This window comes from Theobroma cacao, chromosome 7 (assembly GCF_000208745.1).
Source record: "Theobroma cacao cultivar B97-61/B2 chromosome 7, Criollo_cocoa_genome_V2, whole genome shotgun sequence".
Taxonomy (NCBI): domain Eukaryota; kingdom Viridiplantae; phylum Streptophyta; class Magnoliopsida; order Malvales; family Malvaceae; genus Theobroma; species Theobroma cacao.
In genome coordinates this window covers 13,861,395-13,885,510 of record NC_030856.1, presented here as the reverse complement: position 1 = coordinate 13,885,510, position 24,116 = coordinate 13,861,395, and the positions used below count along the sequence as shown (strand labels likewise).

Here is a 24,116-nt window from a genome sequence, read left to right as displayed (position 1 = left end):
GCTTTCCAAAAACTACTAAAATGGAAAATAATGAACAAATGTTAATGTCATGAGGCTCAGTCTCAGTCTCAATCTGAGGTGTTGGCTAGATTTGTCCTTTTTTTACCTAATGAAGACTTTCCCTACTTTATAGAAAGACCTACTTCAACTACCAATCCAACGTTAATTTGATGTACTAATTAATAGGCAAGATCACAATGAACGAAGAATGGGGATGATAATAATGGACAAACCATTGTGAGAAAGTTGTCATTCTTCTCAAAGAATTGTTTATTAATTATAGGATGAGATTTTAACCCCTCACCTCCAAACAAAAAGAATATTCTTACCCAAGGTAGTTAAAAAATGGAAGCATCCTAGTATATATAGTTACGTTATGAGACTAGGCTTTTAGGTCGGTCACTACTCTCTCTTCATTTCCATTTCCTCCTTGCCCCTCAACTTCTCCAAGAAGCAATGGAAGGCATCAATGGTTGGTTGTCCTTCCCCTTGTACGAAAGCTTCAACCATGATTTTGCCATTCGAAGGTTTTGCCGAGCAAGAGTTGAGTTAGAGCGAGGAGAGTGGGAGGAGGCAATGAATGAGATTGAATCCTTTTCTCCTGATGACGAAACTGGCACCCCCCACTTAGCTGCTTCAGAGGTGGATGACCTTGTTGATAGCTTCATTAACATGGATGATGGTGATGATGAAGATAGAGATGATCGTAACTGCAATAAGAACCAAGATTTCCATCATTTTCAAGGTGAAATTGATGCATTTTCGATGGTAAATGAAGATTTCAGAGATGAATTAGAGATGAGTGGCTCATGTGAAGATTTTGGAGTACATGAAATGGTGCCTAGTGTGGAAGAGGTGAGCCATGGTGTAGACCAAGGGCTTCACTTGGTGCATTTGTTGCTGGCATGCGCCGAGGCTGTAGGCTGCCGCGACACACAGCTTGCAAACTCTATGCTCTGCCAAATTTGGGCATCGGCTACTCCTTGGGGTGATTCACTGCAAAGGGTTTCCTATTGCTTTGCAGCAGGCTTGAAGTCCAGATTATCACTTCTTCAAAATGTCAATGGAAATGGCACAATCACTAACTGTGCCATGGATTTGCCCTTGATAACTAGGGAGGAGAAAATGGAGGCTTTTCAACTCCTTTACCAAACAACTCCTTACATTGCTTTTGGTTTCATGGCTGCGAATGAGGCCATATGTCAAGCAGCACAAGGAAAGGATTCCTTGCACATCATTGACCTAGGAATGGAACATACCCTTCAATGGCCTTCCCTGATAAGAACTCTAGCATCAAGGCCTGAAGGTCTCCCAACTCTCCGAATCACTGGATTAACCAGTAATCAAGATCTACTAGAGCTTGAAGCCAGCATGAAGTCCCTTGTCGAGGATGCTAGCTCGCTAGGCATATCGTTGGAGTTCCACATGATACCGGAGCCACTTACACCATCGCTTTTGACCAGAGAGAATCTCAACTTAAGAGAAGGGGAAGCAATATTCGTCAATAGTATTATGCACTTGCACAAATATGTAAAAGAGAGTAGAGGATCTCTAAAAGCAATCCTCCAGGCAATCAAGAAACTGGGTCCAACTTTGCTTACAATGGTGGAGCAAGATGCAAACCATAATGGACCATTCTTTCTTGGGAGGTTCCTTGAATCCCTTCACTATTACTCTGCCATCTTCGATTCCCTCGAGACTAGTTTACCTAGACATAGTCCTCAAAGGATGAAGATAGAGAGGCTTCACTTTGCAGAAGAAATTCGAAACATTGTAGCTTATGAGGGCTCAGATAGAATCGAGAGGCATGAAAGAGCTGATCAATGGCGAAGACAGCTAGGCAGAGCTGGGTTTCAAGTAATAGGGTTGAAGTGTTTGAGTCAAGCGAGGATGATGCTTTCTGTATACGGGTGTGATGGTTACACACTTGGCAGTGAGAAGGGCTGCCTCCTCCTTGGGTGGAAAGGCAGGCCTATAATGCTGGCATCTGCTTTGCAACTGCACAATGTTTCATCCTCCTAGTATCTTGGATGACATCGTCTCAAGGCATAATTATTGGTCACTGGTTAGGCATTGACATTCATCGAACTAGTAATAGAACATAAGATAAATTATGTTCTTACCGACAAGCACAATATATGCCTAATGGCACTAAGTATTCAATCTCCACGGTTCTTTTCGAGAAATTGCCGTTTTTGGGTTTCTAGATTGGTTACATATCTTACAAAACTCCTTGGCTGGCTATTGTCATATACTTATTTGCACTTTCTACCTTCTAAATGTCTAGAACCTTTTTGATAGAATTACATTCTTTATATGTCTAGTAAGAGCACCGGAAAAAATTCCTATCACTTCCAAATTCCAATAAAATCAACTGTAGAAAAGGATGAGTACAATAAAATATCAGGCTCCCAAGATTTGGGTAGGTAAGCTATGAGGTGCATTCGCTGTAGTATCCAGAAGCTGTGAATTTCATGAATTACTTGATAGAGAAAACAAAGTACAAGATGCCACTGGGGCTTAGCCCAAGATAGGGGCCTGAAGCCGTGATACTCCTACCAAATAAAAAAAAGAAGTCCAAGTTCTAAAGACACCACAATTAGCATATTCATGGTCTTAGCACGCTGAACTTGAACATGGGTCACCGTAACTAATACTGTTCCACGGCGCTTGAAGAATTTTTCCAACTTCATTGAAGCTCTCAAAGCTTATACCAGAGGCCTTTCCTTCACATGACGGGCTGGCCAAAGCCGGGGCTACCAGGTCTGAGCTCTTGTCGGTTTTGTTCTAATCTTCACAGCCCCTGGTTTCTGCCTTGCATTATTTCTTCCCTGTTCTGAGCCCTTTGGCTCTGTTCTGGATTCTGCTCTCCTCCTAAGGACACTTTTGTTTTCTCCTGGGGATGTTTTATCTTTACGTTTTTAGTTTTCTCATCTGTGATCCTAGGTAGAATGGCATTCTTGCTTTATTTTCATGTTTCATGCTCTGCTTCGAAAGCTTGACTTCTTAGGAACTGGCCCTTACAGTTCCTCTTGTTATGATGCTTTATGCTTTGACTTAATAAAATTCTCGTGCCATTCAAAGAAAGAATTTGAACATGGGTCTTCTATATAGGCTTTTCCAGCTAGTTAAAGAACAATGGAAGGCCTTCAAGTCTTCCAAATCACATATTCCCACACATTTTCATGCGGGACCTTTTCTGCCAAACAGTAGGTGGTAAATTTTCAACTTTACAACTGACATAAGCTCACACTTACCTAATAAAGCTTTTGGTACGAAGCCCAGTAAATCTTTCTACAATCAACAGAAGCTTTCAAGTCTCATAATATTTCCATCTCCACATGATACCAGAATCAATAAAACTGATTGAAATATTATTCAAAAGATGCACAGCCAGTATCAACACAGCACAAAAGGCAAAAGACAAGTTTAAGACATGATATTAAATTACAATTTTTGTTCCATACATTTAATGTGATGGGAAAAGAAAAGTATATATGAGATTCTTTTAAGAGAAGCCTTCCATTTCAAAAACAATTAGGAAGCCAATTCTGCTGTCAAATGTATAAAAGATACTACTCATTGTGTGAACAATTGAATGAATAAACCTATTATGTGTAATAAATCGTGGAAGAGACAGGATAGTTCAACTATCATCATTACTTTGTTGCCTTGTTACCATGCACCTTGGTTTGGTTAGCAGCTGCTGACATTGTACGCAATTGACTGGCAATTTCTGAGAATGATGGCCTGGCTGCAGGATTAGGGGCCCAACATTCTTCCATTAGTTTTCTCCATTCAGGATCACAAAAGCTTGGAATTGTCGGCCTCAATGTGTTACTGACAATTCCACCTGTATGTCCACAAATATATTCAAATTAATCTACAGCTTTTCAATTGTGAAGAGAGAAAGAATGACTTGAACCTAGGAAGATAAATGTATATATAACAAACAGGGAAACAGGCAATGCAAATGCAGGAAATCACATCAAACCATCTCATAGGCAAACCTACAATTAGATATTAACTGTGGTTAGATCTATCCAAGATTCAGATATGGCCATTGTTCTCTAAGTAGCGATAAGCAAATGATGTTCAATTGAACAATTATACTCTTTTCACAACTTCCACTAAAACTTTGGGTATAGGCAAAACCATCCGAGGTTGATTCTGCGGCTCCCAACAAGCATATCAAGAGTGGCTAAAATCTGAATGTTAAAACAGATAACTTTGAATATAAGATAGAACAAAGGAATGCAGATGTGAAAACGAAGATATGACCTTAATCAACAAAAAGATAAGCAAAAAATATTTAAAATGAATTGGTCATTAGCAATGTGAAATTGTAAGTAAACCAGTCCAGCCTAATAGAAGGAACCAAAAGGATATTGCGAAAATGTAAAAGACAAGAATGGTCCCTAAGCACTTAAACAGAGACAATTGCCCCCAGCACAGTAGAACATAGGATTCATGTAGCAGAACTGATCAAGGGTTAGTTACATGAAGGTGCACACATGCATGCTGTCCACAATCAATCAATTTTACATGCTTGACTTTACCCTAAACTTAGAAATTAATGAGACCTACCAAGTCTAATAAAATTTGTTTTAACATAATGCAAGGAGTACATCAGTTAAATGAAATAATTTAAATCCCTCATAAGCCAATTGAGGTAGGGTGTTTTAGGATGATTGACTGATGGAGTAGAGTCACTCAAGTTTGGTCAGCTTTGACACTTTTATTCTGTTAGGGATAATGCTCAAGTCAATGACCCTCTAGGTTGGGTCAAACACACGTCATGCCGATGCAAGTCAGGTTGAATATGTTTTTGCCACCTCCGACTATTGGCATGACCAACTAATGCGCACGCACACATCATATTTATGTGAATTTATATGTGTATACATGTTTATAAATACGTATCTAAGAATGTATACATACTTATGTCTGTCTATACATTGGAGCAATATTAACATATTAAATTGATGAACAGGTATCAAATGATACATGATGTTGACAGTTAATATTGCCATCAAGGTTACACATTTTGTATAGCATTTGGCATGCCATAGGATCCATGCCAGATACCTAACATATCCATGCTCAGAATCAGTATTCAGACAGATATTTTCCATGGTATGAAGTCTAGAACTCAGGAGATCACTAAACAGGTCTCAATGCCTCATATTCAGCAAAACAGACTAGGCCTTAAAGTTTTTGCAAGAAAATCAATCAAAAGTACAACACTACTTTTAGATTTTGGCTTTAAAACAAAATTTTCACCCCGAAGGATGGAAAAACACAGGCTGTTACTTCAGAAAATCATCCTATGATGGTGCTAGTTTCTCATTTCCCTCTATAACTCATTGAATCTTCTAACACAAGCACAACTTTAAAAGTTACAAGTACTAAAGTCACACCTATTATTGCACCATAGTGCATATTGGCATAAGGCTCTTCACCAGTGAGAATCTCCCATAGAACAATACCGAAGGAGAACACATCAACCTGCAGATCATCAAAGAAATGTGAACAAATAGTACTCGAAAGGGACATCATGTTCACTACCCATATACCTCAGGCAGAATAAGTAACAAGAATACAGTCTTCCTCAAAAATCAATGCTGCAGCACTTCTCATATCATGAAAGCAGGCATATGTCAGAGATGCTGACCCAGGAATTTTCTGAAGCTCAAACATTTCTATTTTATATCACATTCCCAACCCCACCCTGCCCAAACCACACCCCCCCTCCCCAAAAAAAAAAAAAAAGAAAAATTCTTAGAATATTACCAAAATGACAAAAAAAATTTCCATCCATCTTTTAGTCCCATTACATTTACAAAGCCATGGTCTTTTTTTTTTTTTTTTTAATTGGGGGAAGGGGAATTCGAACCCTGCTCTTTAGGCAAGGGAATCATGCACCAACAAATGAGCCAAATGCTCAGGTGCATTTACAAAGCCATTAAGCAAACTCTTTTCTTTCTCTTTCTTTCCTCTAAGATGGCAGCAGAACTTGCTTACATTCTTCCCTCTTCATAAAAAGCAGCCGCCTGAAGCCATGACATTTATTTCAACGTTCTTTTTGCAATGATATCTAGATTCTCTTATGCTAAATCAAACCAACTTCATGGTAAAATGATCTGGACAAAACCAGTTTGCAAAATTACATCTTTAGTAAGATTCTCACCCATAATCTGAAAAATTCAGCCTTATACGACCCACTAAACTGCTGTAATGACATGTTCAAGGCCACTTAATAAGCAGTAGCAGCCATTTTCTCTGTTATTATCCTACTTTTCCATTAGATAGTAGCTGGTCTTACTTAATGCAATGGCAGCTATAACAGAGAAGAATAAGATAAGGAAAAATTTCTCCCCAATGATTTTTAAGAACCATATTTGGAAATCACATCAATCAGGTAAAATCTACCCAAGGATCCAAGGGAAGAATCAGAAAGAGCAGCTTGTCATGAAAACTTTAAGGAAATTCCGTGAATGACACATCTTACCTTTTCTGAGACCTTATTGCTGCTCCCATTCAGAAGCTCTGGGGCCATCCATGGCAGGGTCCCCCGAACACCACCAGAAACTAAGGTATTACGTTTAATTTTTGACAGTCCAAAATCACCAACCTATGAATGAGAGACAATATGATAGAAATGTTTAGTTAGCACCAAAGTTTAACCAGACTAACTTTGCCCACGATGGACAACAACAGAGGTTATCTACCTTGCAAATTGGTCGTGAAGGGTCTTTCAAGTTGACAAGTAAGTTGTCACATTTCAGATCAAAATGCACAATATTTTTTGAATGCAAATATTCCAACCCAAATGCTGCATCCATAGCAATTATTAGCTTCTTCCGACGATCAAGATACCTGCAATTTAAATCAGGGAGAACAGTAAGCAAGAGACATTTGATGAACTAACAACAGGCATTTGAGAAAATCTCAGAAATATTGTAACCACTCTTTTTAGATATGATATCTGCACTTCTGCTCCACTGGTTTCAATAATTAAAATAGAAAACACCATTTAAAACAGGAAGGATGACAAACTATTACTCAATAACAGTGTGACAAGAGATTTTACCTATCTTTCCGAAGTAAAACATGCCTAAGGGAACCATCAACCATGTACTCTGTAACAGTAGCCATTGTTCCCCCAGGACCATCTTGCACCACACCATAAAATGCCACCACATTTGGATGGTGAAGCTTTGATAGAATGTCAGCTTCCCGCCAGAACTCAATGGTCTGAGGATGTAAGTATAAACCTTTTAGTATAGTACTATGTAAACAAATAATACCAGAGAGAGAAAAGGTAGTCACCATAGCTGGCTAAGATCAAAAAATAAATAAATAGTAACAATAAATAAAAAAGAAATTATTATACTTCAATGTGGCTCCCCAGTCCCCCACCCCCCCACCCAACACCACAAAAGTTATTTTACTGACTCCCTTCTAGATCAACAGGTTTGTCTGATGTGTGTGAGGAAGGCAAATTACCAATCTTTCTTGCTCAGAAGATTGACCTGTGAAGAAGCTCTTTTTTATTCTCTTGATGGCAACATCAGACCCCCTCCATTTTCCATGATATACAGTCCCAAATGAACCAGAACCCAGCTCCTTCAACTCTTCAAGATCTTCATTCTTTATGAGCTATAACATCAATCCAGGATAAACAAGTAAGTATCTAATACACAATACATTTAGTATGTTGAAGCATGTGGAACATTGTCATAATAGGCTGAGGCCCAAAATATAACAAGCACGCAAGAAGAGGAGTGCATTTATTATTGTATATGCGCAGAGAAATTTTCAAAAGCAAGAGAATGCAAGAAACACATGCATGGAGCTTCAAGCATGTAATGGCCAATAAGATACTCTAAAAGTTTATCCCCAATTGCATTTGCGTAGAAAACAAATTAAGTTTATAATGAGAAACAAATGCTATATCATATAACAGAAAGAAACAAATCTAACCAAGCATTGTCAAAGAGCAACATTTCTATAAAATTAATTTGAATGCCTTTATCAATTTAAGAAACCATTCAACTCCTAGGATAGACTATAATTCTTCTAGAACTTTATAAAGCAAATTAGAGCCAACAGCATCAAATTTTGTGCTTGTTCTTTACTTAGATAGAGTGTTACAGAAGCAAGTAGCTTAAACGAGGATTGGAATTCATCTCCGAATGGGTTAAAAGCTATGCATCAAAATAAGCTGTCCCTTGCATACTGGGCTTGCATTAGATTATCATGTGTGGCACCCATGAATAAACATGAGCAAACAGAAAGCTAGTTTCCCCTATTAGCAACCAGCAAAGTACTGTCTTATGACTTGATATGAATAAGTTGAAGCCAACTTCATAATGTTACTGGTCAGCTGCTTATCTCTACAAAAACATAATGCTCTTGCTGAATTTGTAGTTCAGACTCCAAATTTCACTTTCACATACACAACTATTTACACGGGAAGTAGCTATACAAGATGAAAAGTTTGCACATGGGGGTTTTATGTTTGGCTTATGGGAGTTGGATGCAGAAAAAGTGGTAAGGAAATCAACACTCATGTTCCAAGTCCCAATAGGCATAAAGGGAGGTGACATGGATATCCAGAACAAAATTCAAAGTTTAATATATAATATCTTTCTTCATGTACCAAACAATAGCCCACTCCATCACAAGAATTATTCATATAATATGCACCAAAAGTGAATCAATAAAAGCAGGAAAAAGTGCAACATAGGCTTCATACCTGCAAGGTATTGATATCAAAGTCTCCCAGAGAAGGATCCAAAGGAGGCAGACCAATATTCCTCTTTTCTGACTTCCCCTTCTAGAAGAACAAAGTAGTCAGAAATTCTGTTAGCATATATCTTTTAAGAAATCCAGGTTTACAAAGTCATTGACCATTGAAATTAAGTACCTCATATTCTGACTCTGGTGTTCTTAGGTTCTCCATCATGGCATCGAACTGCATACTTTCAGTAATTTTCTCTTGGGGTTGGTTGTCCTTCTGGTTGTCTTCACCAGAATTTTGATTGGAATCAGCTTGGGTTAATGGAACTACCTCTGCTGGGGTTAACTGATCCGATCTAATATCTTGGTTGATGAGGGAACCATCTTTTTCACCATAATCTTGTGCCAACTTTTGAAAATATGACCAGTGCTTTGGCTCGTGGTTTTCCATGTTCAAGCTCAAGCCAGCTCCATCTGTCTGCAGCAGGCTAACACCAGAGGACTCCTCAGAAAGCATTGCTTTTGAAAATATATCAGAAAGGAAATCACGAGGAAATCGATCATTAATATCAATAAGAATGTCTCCCTGCTCTGCCCTGGAAATACCAAAATCATGGTGCTCTGTAGAATCATCATTAGTTGAACTCTCTGTCCTCAAACCAGCCTGAAAATGTCGTGGAGGGTTTTTGCTAGTCATATTGCCATGAGTTGGTTTTGGAAGATTGTGTTGAGGAGCCTCATGGTGCATAGCAAAAGCTGATTCGCCTACTGCAGGAAGTCCTGATCCAGTTTCTGTTTTCTCAACAAATGAGAGTATCTTTTGATCATCTGGAAGGTTATCTCTCATATAATCAACCTGCACCCTATCCTTGTTTGCAGTTTGCATACTGTCCACAAGGTTTGAATCTGCTTGCTTCAAACCTGCATCCAATGCTTCTTCAGAAAGCTTTGAGTTCATCTGCGAAATAGCATCAGCAAATTCTTTGTACTTCTGCAGTTGGGCAAGCCCATCTTCAATGGTTTGATGATCTATATTTGAGGGTTTAGCCACTGAGACTTCACTATGGGGAACCATATTACTATCACGTACATTTTCAACAGTTTCTGCGGCTGCATCTCGCAGTGCTACATCAGAATGTGGGTGAGACAAGAGCAACTGAGAACCTAATGAATCATCGGACTTTGACAATCGGTTCAGCAATTCTGCCTTCTCCCGAGGAATTCTCTCTGAATAATAAACCTTGTGAGGAGGCACCGGGGGCTCAACGTAGCTCAAATCAGTTGGATTAGAATCAGAATCTGCAAAACCTTGACCAAATGTGCCACTAGACATAGAATGATAGTCATCGTTACCCGGTTTAGGAACCATCACTGGATTCACAACATCTACAGATGACACAACATTTTCATTTTCCTGATACTTTGCTTCATTTTTTGAAGTCAAGAAAGGCACATCTGATGAAGCAACTGATACTGGCACTTCTTCAAGCGGAAAATGCTTTATCACCTTTCCATCATGTGGCTGAGAAGAGACAGGGTGATCTTTTTCCAAGGGATGAGGTCTTTCAAGGTCATTATCCTGGTTACATGAACCTTCAGGTTTTGGCTTCAACTCAGTCATCAGCATCTGTGGATTCTGTTGTAGGCCATTGCATGATTGTACTTCAGTCAAGCGTTCATGTTGATTCATAAACCCATTAGGAGGAATAGAATTAGAAAATTCTGGAATATAGGAATAATTAGAAGAATTATGACCATACTGCAATGGATACTGCATTGTCTGGCCATGATAAAACTGTGGATGGTTTTCATAAGCATTGGAGAAACTTGGTAGAACCGGTTGAGAAGACTGAAAAGCTGATGATGACACCATAATGCCAGGAAAGGTTGAACAGCTAACCACAACAGAGTCTCTTGCAACTCTGTGTGTCTCCCTTTCTATAGTCTTTCCATCTAATTCTGCTAGATTGTTTGCTGAATAGCTTGTCCAACCATTCAGAGTAGAGCTTCTCGTAGATCCCAAGTCCATTCCATTGACAGCTACGACATACTGAATCTCAGAATCACCAACTGTGTTGCCCAGACCAAACTGAGTATCCTCCAAATCACTCAGTGAGAACAAAAACATCCTAAGCTTTTGTGAGGCTTCTTTATCTTCAAGTTCATTACATTCCTCCATCATATTCTGCAGATCTTCGTCAGAGGACACAGACACCAAAGCGTCAAAGTCCTCCCCTGGAAGCTGATACTTAATCACATGAGCTTGGTCATAAATAGCTAATATCTTCTGCTTAAGTTCTTGCCATGAAATATCCTTTCTGATGCGAATCATACGTGTTTCACCTCCAACATACCTTAGCTTTCCATCACTTGGTCGAGGAAGGATTTTCCCACCAAAGCTGCAGAGAACCTTCATCTTTGATGATGTTCTATAAGAGGCACCAAGTGACATTCCTAAAAGTCCTCTACTATTCCCATATCCCGATGAGGTCTGTGGTACTGATTGAAGTGACCCATAATTGCTTTGGTCTTCATGTAAAGGGTATTTTCTTTCGAACCCCTTTGGAAGTTCCTCTACCATGTTAAGCATTGAAATACCAGACCCACTTTCCGACCCTGTATGACTAATGCCTAAAATGCCTTTTAGATCCATATATCCTGCTGCATAACTGGATTCACCCAGAGAGTTATGGATGAAAGGCTTCCTAGGATTTACTCGATCCTGCATAAATTCAAGAGCAAACTCCTCACCAGTCTGTATGGAATAATTAAGTACAGGTTTAACTTCTGATCCATTTAGCTCAGGAGGTCTTATACTCATATTTAAGCGGCTCATAGGATCTACCATAATTGCCTGAGATGCTTGTGGGAGTTCCCGATTTCCATATTCCACAGAGTTGAATTGTTTATGAACTCTAGATTGTTCCATGAAAATATTGTTTGGATTTTCTCCATTCATTCCGTCTCAAATGGGTCCCCGTCCCCATGTGCCATCTTTCACATATAAATATAAACCGGTAAATACATACAGAGATCACAAACTTCTTCCACAAACAAGCAATCACCATATAATACAGGGAAGTTGAACTTGCCAAGCAACTGAGACTCAGAAGCACTTTCTATTCGGTTTCCAGTTCAGGAATTTTTAAGATGATCAGGGGTAACTGCTATTGGACCTGCAACAAGATAGAAACTTTATACCAGATTTCATTGCATGCAACAGAATTTAGAGCTCAGTTTGAGTAATGAGGTAGTAATATAAAGATGAAATGAGATCAAGAAACCAATGAGCAATGTCAACCCAAAGAAAAACATCATTAAAATTTCAAGAAGAAAATGTGATGCTAAGTACAGTTAACACCTCAACAATTTTTAATCATTAATGCCTTAGTATTAACTTGCTGTATTAGAAGCCAGACTATAATTAAAACCTGAAATCCTCACTTTCTCTGGATTTAAAAAACTGGAATTAAGAAATTGAATGAGGTCACATCAGAAAAGCCTAGAGGACAGCTGAGATCTTTGATTTAATGCTTATTGCTAACCAAAATTCAGATTGGTATTAAGAAACTTAATGAAGGGAATAAGAGAAGCATAAGTGCACCTACGGGACAGTTGATATCTTTGATTTGATGCTTATTGTTTACCGAAGTTCAGACACTAGACTGCCAAAAAGAGAAATCCCACCCTTCCTGCATTGGTGTTTTTCTTTGGGTTGACATTGCTCAAATCCAACTTATCTTTCTTCAGGTTCTCCTACCTCTTCCTGCACCCAAGGGATATAATTAGCAATAAAGACATAAGCAACCAATCAAACTAAAAAAATGTTGCAACCCTAAAGAGAGGTCTTCTTAGTGATGCCTCCTGTTTTTCCATTTATCAAATGCTTAAGTTCCTGAAAACATTTCTTTTCATATTCTCTTATCTCTTTTAAGATAAAACCAATCTATGAAAGAATTGCTAGAGGGGGAAAAAACAGTAAACTTTGATAAAATGTTAGTCTAAGCTCAGAACAGAATAGATAAGATCATCAAATCTCCCAAACACTTTTTAGACAATTCAACTTAAAGACATAAAGAAGGGGGGAAGACAGAAATTTAGGAAACAAGTATGTTATCATTTAGCCCGAACTCTAATCTTCTTCTTTATGACACATAGCAGGTTGGCTTCTTAGCTGTTCAGTGGAAGTGTGTAACTTTGCAAGTCGAAACTTATGGTGAACAAAGGCATTGGAATAAAATGTCAATGCTTCAATCCCACCCCTCACACCCAAAACGTGAATAAATAAACAATCGCGCACACAAATAATAAAACAGTGATACGTTTAGTGTTTGTTAGACCTTGGTGAAGTACTGCAAACCTCACCAATGTGAACAGCTGATAACAACTAATGTTTTGAACAAAATATCAGAAAAAATAAAATTGACAACCAGGTTATTCAATGAACTGAATGAGGTGTCTAGGATTCTAGTTGATATGCTTATTGCCAGCAGGGGCAGAGCCTCCTTAAGGAATGCCCCCCCAAAATTTTTAAAAGTTTTTTCATAGTATATAAAATTTTTCCATATGCCTAACTCAATTTTCAAATTCTTTTCTTTATTTTTTTCTTTCAATTTATATTATTATTTTTAATTTTATTTTTGTTTATTTATTTATTCTTATTCTATTTACTCATATGCTCTAAATCTTTATAAATTTTCTTCCACAAATTTTTACGAACCATCAATCGTATTCTTTTTCTATCCTTTTTATTATGTTATATGCAAGTTCTATTTTATACTTATCATGTTCTTTTTTCTGTTATGTGGATTTTATTTTCAATGATTTTAATATTTAAAAATTAATTAATTATTATGTAATTTTCAAATATAAGTTGCAGTGTTGCACTATTACTTAGAATTTCATCAATGTATCATTTTTTATTCAAAATAACCAATACATTTTGACAAATATGTTGCAAACTTTAAATATCAAGGAGATACATGCAAATTGACAACATAAAATGTTTGCATTTCTTTCAATACAATTTTATTTATTATGTACATTTTTAATGACCCTTAAAATAATTTTTTTATTTAATAACTATTTTATTTCTCAAACCATTTGATAAAATTAGAGTCATTATGGTCAGCAAATTGCTAGTTAAGCATAGCAAATAAATTCTAACTTAATATGTTACGCCTATCAAATTTTAAAAAAAAAAGAATAAAAGTGAGCCTATTAATCCAAATTCACTAAGTTTTCTAAACTTATCACAACATATTATATCTTAACAGTCCAACTCAATTGCATATCATAACATATTATATTTCGATAGTTCAACCTAATAACCCAATACATTAATTAGCAATTTAAGAGGTAAACAGAAAATAAAAGGAAAGCTTTCTCTACCCATTTTGTATAGAACACACAAAGAAAAGATGCAATTTATTTGATTTTGAAAAATTATTCTCTTCCATTCTTGAGCAAAGAGAGCAAGAGAAATTCCTTTTATAGTTTCATTCAGTCATATATATATATGAAACCATCATTACCGTTAATGTGAATTTTTTCATATATCTAATATCTTGTGAATTTTATTTAATTTTTTAGATGAGTGAGAATTGAATTATACATAAAGTTCTCTTTGACTGTTTGGTATCTTATTCTATTTGGCCCCTCTTTAAAAATGCTCTAGCTCTGCCCCTGTTGCCTTAGGCTCCCACCCCACCACCCAAAAGAGAGAGAGAGAATTAATGAAAAGAATCCAAGCTTTTTCCCCGTTGAACCAACTTTGTCTATTTAGTAAATAAATGTTTTATTTGAACTAGAAACACGAAGTAATATTAAGCACAATAAAACCACTAAAAACCAAATACAGACAATATTACAACAGATTCGCCCTATATGTATTTCACATTTACTAATTTCAAATAAAATCTATCAACTAAAAGTAAGATCAGTGATTCGCCCATAAATTAAAAGTGTAATAACAGCTATACAAAAACATCCCTCTGCAGTTATTCACTTTAGATAGACACCTGTTAATTTTCATAAGCTATAATATATATTCCTTAACCATACTTATCCTATGCTCTGAAAAATGACAAAAAGGGGATCAGTCCAAATTACAGCTTACCAAAAACTCTCTTCAGCATGTTCACATAGTTTTGCCATAGTTGCAAGAAAAATATTAAAAAAATAAAAAAAAAAACTTATTTTGTTTAATCATTACATACAAATTCATAGAGAGAGATGGATAAAAGCTGAAAGATAGCTTCAATATTGGGATTGAAAACCTGAAAGCAAATTAGGGATATGCATTTTTCTACCAGTAAAACCCAAATCTTGGCAGAGAAATTTTGTAAATGTTAAAATGAAATAAGCATATTATCTTTATATAGATAATAACAAGATTCAGAAGAAAACAAAAGAACCCAAAAGGCAGAAAGATGAAAGAAAGGAAGGGTAAAAACTAGAATACCTGAAAGCTGAGAGAGAAACGGGTTTATGATAGAAGGTTTGAAGAAGGACTAAGTGAAGCAGCGGCCATCACTGTTGTCTGAAAATCACTCCCTTCTTAACCTCAAAGTAATTTCTCTCTTTGGGGTTTCAATTTTAAAACAAAATAACAAAAGGGTTTTCGAATTTTGAATCCTTTATTTTATTTTAGAGTGATAAAATGACTTTCACAAATCTCTCTATGTTCAATCTCTGACTCCTCTCTCTGCAAATATATGCTGATTATATTCCCATACTACCCTTTGGTTTTAACGTTATTTACTTCCTTTTAACTGAAGAAGTACCTAATTTGTCAGATCAAGTGTTTTTCCTGCTAAGTGTGGTTTCTGATGGGAAGCAAATAACAAAGAATTGGCGGTGATCTGTTGTCTTGATGATGGAAAATAAGGATCAGATCAACTGTGCAAACGGTGTGCCTCATTGAATAGAACATACCCGTGAAGTAGAGTAACAAAATGTGATAGTGGTTGACATTTGGCTTATTATATAACTACCTCTTTTAAGACAGGACTTGTCTGAAAAGGAAGAAATAAATAAAAAAAATGTTAGATTTTCACAAGCATTTACTACTTCCGTTTACATTTGTTTTCGGTGTGAGTACGACTCCTGTTTTGACTGATCACTCGAAAAATCTTCAACAGGATGCCCTCTCATTTGTAATGTTTTTTTATTTTTATTTTTTTTAAACATTTTAATTTATAACATTTCTATGCTGATTACTTAAATTAAAAATACTGGACAAAAAGAAGAAATAATTAAAAAATAGAAAATTTTCACACTTTTCACTTTTAGTGTTATGTATACATATGTATATATAATTTTGGATTACAAGTGATTTTGGATTTTAAAAAATACAATTTTTTATCAAATGTTATATATTTGATTTTTTTAAAAATTATTCTAATTGTGATTTTTAAAAGAAATTATCTAAAAGTAAGGAAAAATGAAGAAGAAAAAATTAAAAAAAAAAACAAAATTTTCATTTTTTTCATTTTTTATGATCTTTTTCTTCCTCTTTATCTCTCTCTTTCTTTTACTAATGACCCAAGATATTTTTACTCAATGTACAAAAAAAATGAAAATGAAATTGACAAAAAATTTTCTTAAGTTATAAAAAAAAAGAATGAAGGAAATGTGGGAAAATGAGAAAAAGGTCCAAAACCCTTTATTTTCATTTTCTTTTATTTCTTTTTATCTTCTTTTCCTTTTTATTTATGGGAAAATGATAAAAAGGTCCAAAATAATTTTGAGCTTCATGCACAAGTTCTTTTAATAAAGCCAAACACCTTGTTATAGCTTTTTCACTAGAGAATCTCTTTTAAACTTAAGGCAAACACTTGGGAAATTAGTTATAAACTTCAAATTGGAGTTTTAAATTAAATTATCTATTTATAACATGCTTAAAAAGTGTAAAGAAACATATTTAGGTAGAAGAAAATCAGATAATTGGATGTTAGCTTTTTTTTAGCCATTTCTTTTGATGCATATAAGTAATCAAAACTTTATATTTCATGAAACCCTCCCCTCTACTAAAGGACAAGAATGTTGGCCTCAAGCAACATATTTCAAAGTCTTAATGATCTCGTATTCTTAAAGAGGATCCAATCAAGATGACTAAGGAACTCCCAAAGGAAATCTTTGTCCAAGAAAGGAGCCCTCATGCTTTCAAGGATGTGTTTTTGCAAAGCAATACTAGAACTAATGTGTTATGGGAAGATACACTAAATGTATGGAGGGGCTAGACATGAAGTTGATGTGATAAGAAAAGGATGAAGATATGTAGACAAACCTAATGATTTCTAAGGAAGACTTTAAAAGGCATGTGAACCTTCAAGTAAAACCTTAATAATTCTAGGAAAAACTTAAGATTTAATTTTTTGGTGATCGAGGAATAAAAGAATAATTTTATTTTGTCGACTTAGGAAATGTTTTTTATATTGTGAAAATGTCTAATCTCAAGATCTTAACTAAAGGTCTTGAATGGTAAGGAGAATATTACCTTACAGTTCACAAATGACAACCCTTATTTAAGTTTTTTTTAAGTCTTTCTTTTATTGTTGTTTAAGAGCTAGATTATGATTTAAATGAATATAATTGGAATCACATACTCTTAGTATGTTTGAATGGCCATTGTGTGGCTTAAATGTTCAACGTATCATGAATGCATCATCACCATGACTCACATGTTCATAACATGTTTTGAATATCAACATCATCTTGGGTTACATGTCCCTAACATGTTTTCTTTTGTGTCATGCCACGTTTTAATAGGTTACATGTCCCTAACATGTTTTAAACTTACGTGTCTCACCACGTTTTGAAACCACGTGCCTTGCAACATTTTGAGCTTACGTGCCTCACCACATTTTGGATGTTTTGGATCACATGTCAAAAACATGTTTTGGGAACATTATTAAAAGAGCATGTCACATATTGCATAATTCATAAAGTATGACATGTGAATATCATAACCTTATTGTTTAATATGGATTGTTTGGATAATGCTACATGTGTTGTGTAAATGATTTGAGGATCTAGTGTTGAACATGTATTTGGTTAAATGATGATTCGAACTAACTTAAGAAGTCAAGGGTTGAATTCTTTTTTGAAATTTGCTTAAGCAAAGTTGGAAAATGGGCTATAGTTGATAACGTATCGTTACTTGTGTAACAAAATGCTTAGGAGAAGCATTCTGGATGAAAAATCTTGATACCTCTTCCCAAGTATAGAAACCTTGAAGACGTAAAGCAGTTTACCCAAAAGTCTCGATAACTTGGGTAAAGGTATCGATACTTAGCTATAGATTTGATGATTTTCACCCTATTTGAAAGGTTTCAAGCTTAATTAATAATAGTTTATCTCTTCTAACATTTAAGAGGTTTTTGTTGGACTTAGTGGTGTCCTAAGGAATAAAATGTGTGGTTGATTGAGCATGGATTTGAGGAAATGTGAATATCTAATTAAATGATTTTTGAAAATACTACTTCATTTCATATGTTCCCCCTCCCTGTTTTTGCTCATTGAGATTTTATATCTTACCACTTATAAATTCTATTTTGTTTCAAATCGAAAGACATTTGATTAGCACCATTAGAGAGTCATCTTTCGATCCCCTTAGTAGATGGTCATCAAGGCTCCCATTTGGTTAAGGTTTCCCACCTTGTGTAAATCCGATGGTCGAGTCTTCTACTGTTAAATGTTATACTTGATATAGTTTTTGGTATTAGCCACTATATGGCTTAGGATTTTGATTATCTTATAACTACAAATTTATATTGTCAGTTAAGTATAATCAAGTTGGATTGTTTTGAATATTAAATGTTATCAATTGGATATTGGATAAATTATAATATATGCATGTACATGATGAGATATGTCTCTCATGTTTTGATTATGTGGTATGATGAATGATTCATTTAGAGGCTTGTTTGGGTTTAGTGGACTATATCGTGTGGATCCTTATGTTGATCATGGTCTTAAAATACTTAGATTGTGGGATTTATGAGTAATAGAAAGGAGTAACATCATGCTTAGAATCAAAAAAATTGGTCCTAATGAAAGGTAATGAGTTAACAGTGACAACCATCGAACTCAGTTTATTGAAACTCAAAAGAGTTAGGAAAAGGCCATAGAAACACCTTTTTAACTTTGTATGATGGTCCAAAATGGAAAGTCCAATTCTAATAGGATAATGGTGTAACGACAAGGAAAGGCCTAAAAACCATAGTAGGTTGAGATTTACCATTCTTGAAATAGAATTAGAGATAGATAACATTATTGACAACAAGAATGGATGCCCAAACCTTTTAAGTAGTCAACCTTAAACAACCTTCAAGTTTCCTAATCCTTTTTAGCAATTGAAAGGGAAATCCAAAGCCAATGCCTTATAAGAGATCAAAAACAATCTTAGAGCCAAGCGTATTAAGCTGTTTGGGCCTTTTTGTCTATCTTCAGGTGTCACGGCTTACGATTCAACATGTTAGAGGAAGTCAGACTTGCCCATCAAGTGCGCGAGTGAAGTGGTAGAACCCTTGGGAATCCTTATCCTATTGAGCCCAAAAGATAGAGGAATAACTCCCTTTAATGCCAAGGTATACAAACAATCTTCTTGGGGGGCATGGTAGCATGTGACACATAGACAAGCTAGTCCACGTGAAATGAAACTACCTACATCGAGCCAACTCACAATCCTGCATGCAACATCAACATGCAGACTAGGCAACCTTATAGTTAACAACCAATGAAAAGGCAGAACTGCCACATTATTGTGCGGGAGCCTTCTGCTCTATATTGAATCTTTATAGTTGTAAAAAATAACCTCCCACCCATTAAAAAGAACAAGTTTCCCTTAGGCTCTAAAATAGTTTATAAGTGTAAGGGTAACTATTTGAAGGAATTTTATATATAAAATAACCCCTTTTAACTCATTGTATAATTGATGGTTGAATGCTAATAAAAGCTTACTCTCAAATCTCTCTTCTCACACACCTTTACTTTATTTTGCATACTTTGCTTGCGTATGTGCTTGATAGCTTGTAGCCTTGTGTGATTGTTTGCTCACATTTCATATTACATATTGTGTTGCTTGTAAAAGTGGAAACTTTTACATGGTTTCGGTAGTTCTAGGCTAACTTAAGGTTGGGTTCAATTTACAAAAGGGTTTAAGTTGCATGTCAAGGGTCTGCAGAACCACCACATGACAATTGATATCATATCAGTTTGTGATATAAGAGGTAAGCCAGTTCGCAAGCTGAAACAATATGCAATCAAAGTAGAGTTATGGCTAACAAGTCTAATGAGCCCAGAGTTATGCTTGAGGTAAGGGAAACTAAGGGTGCTAATAAAAAGTCTAAGTCCAACTTGTGGGATCTTGTGGCTACCTTCGATGGGAAATTATCCAAAGTGGAATTGGCAGTCGATGAAATAAAAGATAAGTTGGATGTGCATGAAAAGCACATGAAAAAGCTTAACTTGAAAGCTGATGAGCACAATAGTGAGGTCCAAGAGATGGTAAAAGAGGCCTTTAAAATGGTGATGGAGAAATAGTCTCAAGTAAAGAGCCTTATGGAATCCCTAAAGTGTGTGTTGGAGGAATTAAGGGTGAAAGTCTATTCCTCATGTTAGCCTTGAATTACATCATGTTTTGATTTGACAAAAATTACATGATATCTTGAGTTTAATATCAAGCATTTGAAATTGTCTCAATCATATTTTTCGTCCCTTAAAGTTACATAATTATTTGAAAAGTCATGCATCATTATAAAATATCACAAAAACTTTCAAACAATGAATATTCAGCTAAGAAATGAAGAGCGTACATGCCTTGAATTATTATTTGATTATAGGAACAAGGCAAGGAAAAAATAACTAAAGGGAGTCAAGGAATCCTCAAGACATAAGTCAAGAGTCGACCCTAGAGAAGCTCAAGTTGATCTAAAGGCAAAATGAGTGGAAAACTTGAAAAATACAAAGTCATAGTCAACCTTGGCATGTCTATAATCGAACTAGAAGTAGAAAACTCTAAAAATGGAAGAATTACACAAACATTATCGACCTTGTGTCACGTGGTGGTTCTTCAGACCACCCAATCGTACGGCCTTGGACCCACCTTTAGCTTGGTTTCGAGATCCAAGTCAACCTAAGGTATGCCCATTAGCCAATCTTCAAGGCCACAAGGACCTATAAGCACACAATATGTAGTATGAAATGCAAGTAGACACACACAATCACAAGGCCTCAAGCTAGCAAGCACACAACACACACCCAAGCACAAACCCTTAAGCCAACAAATAAGCACATAGCAGAAGATTGAAAAAAAAGTAAAGAAGAGTATGCTGGAGAGAATTTAAGAGTGGAGAATTTGTAATAGAAGAGTCAATAGTTGTAAAAAATGAATTACAAGAGATATTTACAGCCAAAAGTCTCTTTAAGATTCAAAAATGCTATACAAGATAGTTTTGGGAGGGATTTTCCCTTTCTAGTTCAAATATAAGCAATTCAGCCCATTATAGGTGTTACAATGGTGTTTCAGCTCTACACCTAGGTAGTCTAGTGCATTTGGCCCTCCCATAAGTAATTTGGTACGTTTGACCCATCCACAAATAGTCTACCTCGACGCTGTGCAAGCTGGCTTGATAGTGTATGGGTTGGCTTGATGGTGCACGGGTTGGCTTGCTCACTATTTCGTTACTACCTCAACCATGTGTGGGTCAACTCAATGGTGTGTAGGCTGGCTCACCTAAGCGCTAATTCTGTGCAGCTTTCTTGTACAGCTTGCTCATGCACCATGCTACCAGACGAGGGTTCTCTCTCAACAATACTCCCTCACAAGTCGATTTTTTGAGACACCCCAAGGCCCACTCTAGCACCGTGAACTACTGTCCTTAACACCCTCCCCCACTTAAGCTGGTAGTGCCCTCGCTGTCGTGTGAAAGAAATCGATCTGATCTTGGAACTACCATAAGTCTTCCACAGGCTCTCAATTAGCTTCACTCTTAGGCAACCCCTTCCACTTTATAAGGTACTGATGTTAGGACATGTGGTGCTATCATCTGAGTACCCTATCAGCCAACACCTCTTCCACTTCTTTATCATATGCTGCCTTGACACTCAATAGAGCCTTACAGCTCACCCCTTTGCTAGGGTCTCCCTCATCACCACGGTAGGGTTTCACATGATAATGTGAAATATCGAGTGTACTTTTAGCTTAGGCGGCATGTCCAATTTGTAAGCCACCTTGTCTACCCTTTTAACCATTTGATATGGCCCCTCATACCTTCGAAAAAAGCCTTTGTGTAGGCCTTTGTTCTTTAAAACAAAATGCAATATGGGAAGAGGATAAGCTAAAGAGTTAGAGCTTTTGCATAAATAGTACATTTATATAACCATGCACGTATGATCTTTTAAAATACATATAATGAACTTGTAAGAAAATAGTCATGCTTTTAAACAAGTTTCATAAATTCCTTGGAAATTGTTAGGATAAGCATTGTAGCCAATTGGGACTAGTTAAAGCTTGATTCCAATCATGCAACAGTATCATTCATGTTGAATGTTTAGAGGTTTTCCTTTATTAATAAGACATCAATTGTGTCTTTATGACTCACATGTTAGTTTTTTCTAATTCTTTATTACAGATCAGTGATAGCTATTGTGCACCCATGTCATGGAAACATGGTCTGTTCTTTTTTCGGTAGGTGACATAGCAACCTTCTTAAAACTTAAGGACTTGGGTCATGTTTCACTTGTTGAGTCAATCTTTAAATTTCCATTTATAAATGTTTGTTTATGGATAACTGTTAAGCCATTGAATGGAAAGATTTTTTTCATAATGTTATGTAAATGCTATGAATGATGGACGGAGGCCTTAGGAGCACCCAAATTTTCAAAATTTATGTGAAATGTACTAGTTACAATTACTATGCATGAAAGTGTTTAGACCTTTTATGTTGAAAAGTCCATAATTGTGTGACTCACCTATGTATGGATGTTTACGATCGTATGACTTGTTATGCATGTATGATGATAACGATGGCAAATGAGCCAAATATGATTAATTGATGATAAAATTATGAAAGAGGCTTACTAAAGTCTAATGGGCTATACCCATGTAAGTCCTAATGTTGGTCATGATTCCTCTAGAAAATAAGATGTGACATGTTCATGAAGCATGTGTTGAAATATTAGAAAGTTCCAAGAATCATCAATCAACGATAGAGATGATCAATTTACAAATAGATTCTAGATTTGACTGTTCAAGCTACTAAGGTTTAAGTTGTGTTTCTCTACTAGCTTTCATCTACATATAGAGAAAATGAATGCGATGTGTTAGCCTTGAGTTACATTATGTTTTGATTTGACAAAAATTGAATATTTTCTTGAACTTAATGTCAAGCATTTAAAATTGTCTCAAATACATTTTAAATCCCCTCAAAGTACATATTCATTTAAAAAGCCATGCATCATTGAAAACATCTTAAAAGCTTTCAAACAATGCATATTCAACTAAGAAAACAAGAACAAACATGCCTTGAAATGTCATTTGAATGTAGGAAAAAGGCAAGGAACAAATAGCTAAAAAGAAGAGCCAAAAAGCTAAGGAAACCTTGAGACACAAGTCAAGAGTTGATTCTAGAGAAGCTCGAGTCCTTCCAAAGGCAAAAAAAGTGCAAAACTTGAAGAATATAAAGCCATAGTCGACCTTGAAGTGTCTTTAGTCAACCTTGTTCTAGAAAGCTCAAGAAAATCAAGTTTTGAATAGGCATAGTTAACCCAAGCCCAAGTATAGTCGATCCTGACAAGTCAAAAGCATGAAGAAGTTGACTTTACACAGACAAAGTCGACTACAGAGGAGGCATAATTGACTATAACAACTCAAATTTGCAAAAACATGCTTTCGGGAGATGGATCAAATAGAGGAAGGTTATACTTGACTATGGAGCCCTAATTTGGGAAATTTGAAAAACATAGTCGACCTTAGGAATGTTGCAATCGCTCAAGCTTCAGCAACGATCATATGTGATTAAAACTTATGTCTAACTGCTCCAAACTTCACCCTATCTATAAATAGCCACATTTGAGCCATTTGGTAGTAAAAGAAGACTTGAACCAAAGCTTCAAACCTTAAAGAAACCTCCCAAAGCTTATCCTCACTCTCTAGCTTCATTGTAGTCTTCCACCAAGATTACAAAGTTAAATACTTGCTTCATTTAAACTGATATTTCTTTTTTCACTAAACCTAAGCTAAAATCTCTAGCATCCAACCTTTGTAGAGGTATTCTTGCTATACTTTATGCTTATCTTGTAAAGGTTCTAACTTAACCTTGAAAAGCTATTTGTGGGTTTGAGGTTGAGCCTTTGAAAAACTATTA

At 36.0% G+C, this 24,116-nt stretch overlaps 2 protein-coding genes across 3 annotated transcripts; one reads left to right on the top strand and one right to left on the bottom strand.

The window, feature by feature from the left end:
* Positions 293-3,083, top strand: LOC18594894 (scarecrow-like protein 23). Its single transcript, XM_007022567.2, has one exon. It carries the CDS (start codon positions 457-459, stop codon positions 2,020-2,022), a length of 1,566 nt encoding a protein of 521 aa, XP_007022629.2. The 5' UTR covers positions 293-456; the 3' UTR covers positions 2,023-3,083.
* On the bottom strand, positions 3,398-15,433 carry LOC18594895. Of its 2 annotated transcripts, none has more exons than XM_007022570.2 (10): positions 15,209-15,433; positions 12,350-12,511; positions 8,933-11,921; positions 8,762-8,842; positions 7,510-7,662; positions 7,094-7,257; positions 6,732-6,879; positions 6,512-6,634; positions 5,421-5,508; positions 3,398-3,853 (listed from the first exon to the last, which is right to left on the bottom strand). In XM_007022570.2, the coding sequence occupies exons 3-10, from the start codon at positions 11,702-11,704 to the stop codon at positions 3,660-3,662; spliced, it is 3,723 nt and encodes a 1,240-aa protein (XP_007022632.2). In that variant the 5' UTR covers positions 11,705-11,921; positions 12,350-12,511; positions 15,209-15,433; the 3' UTR covers positions 3,398-3,659. The 2 variants fall into 2 exon arrangements, with proteins under 2 accessions (XP_007022632.2, XP_007022630.2); XM_007022568.2 differs by having other exon boundaries at positions 12,354-12,511.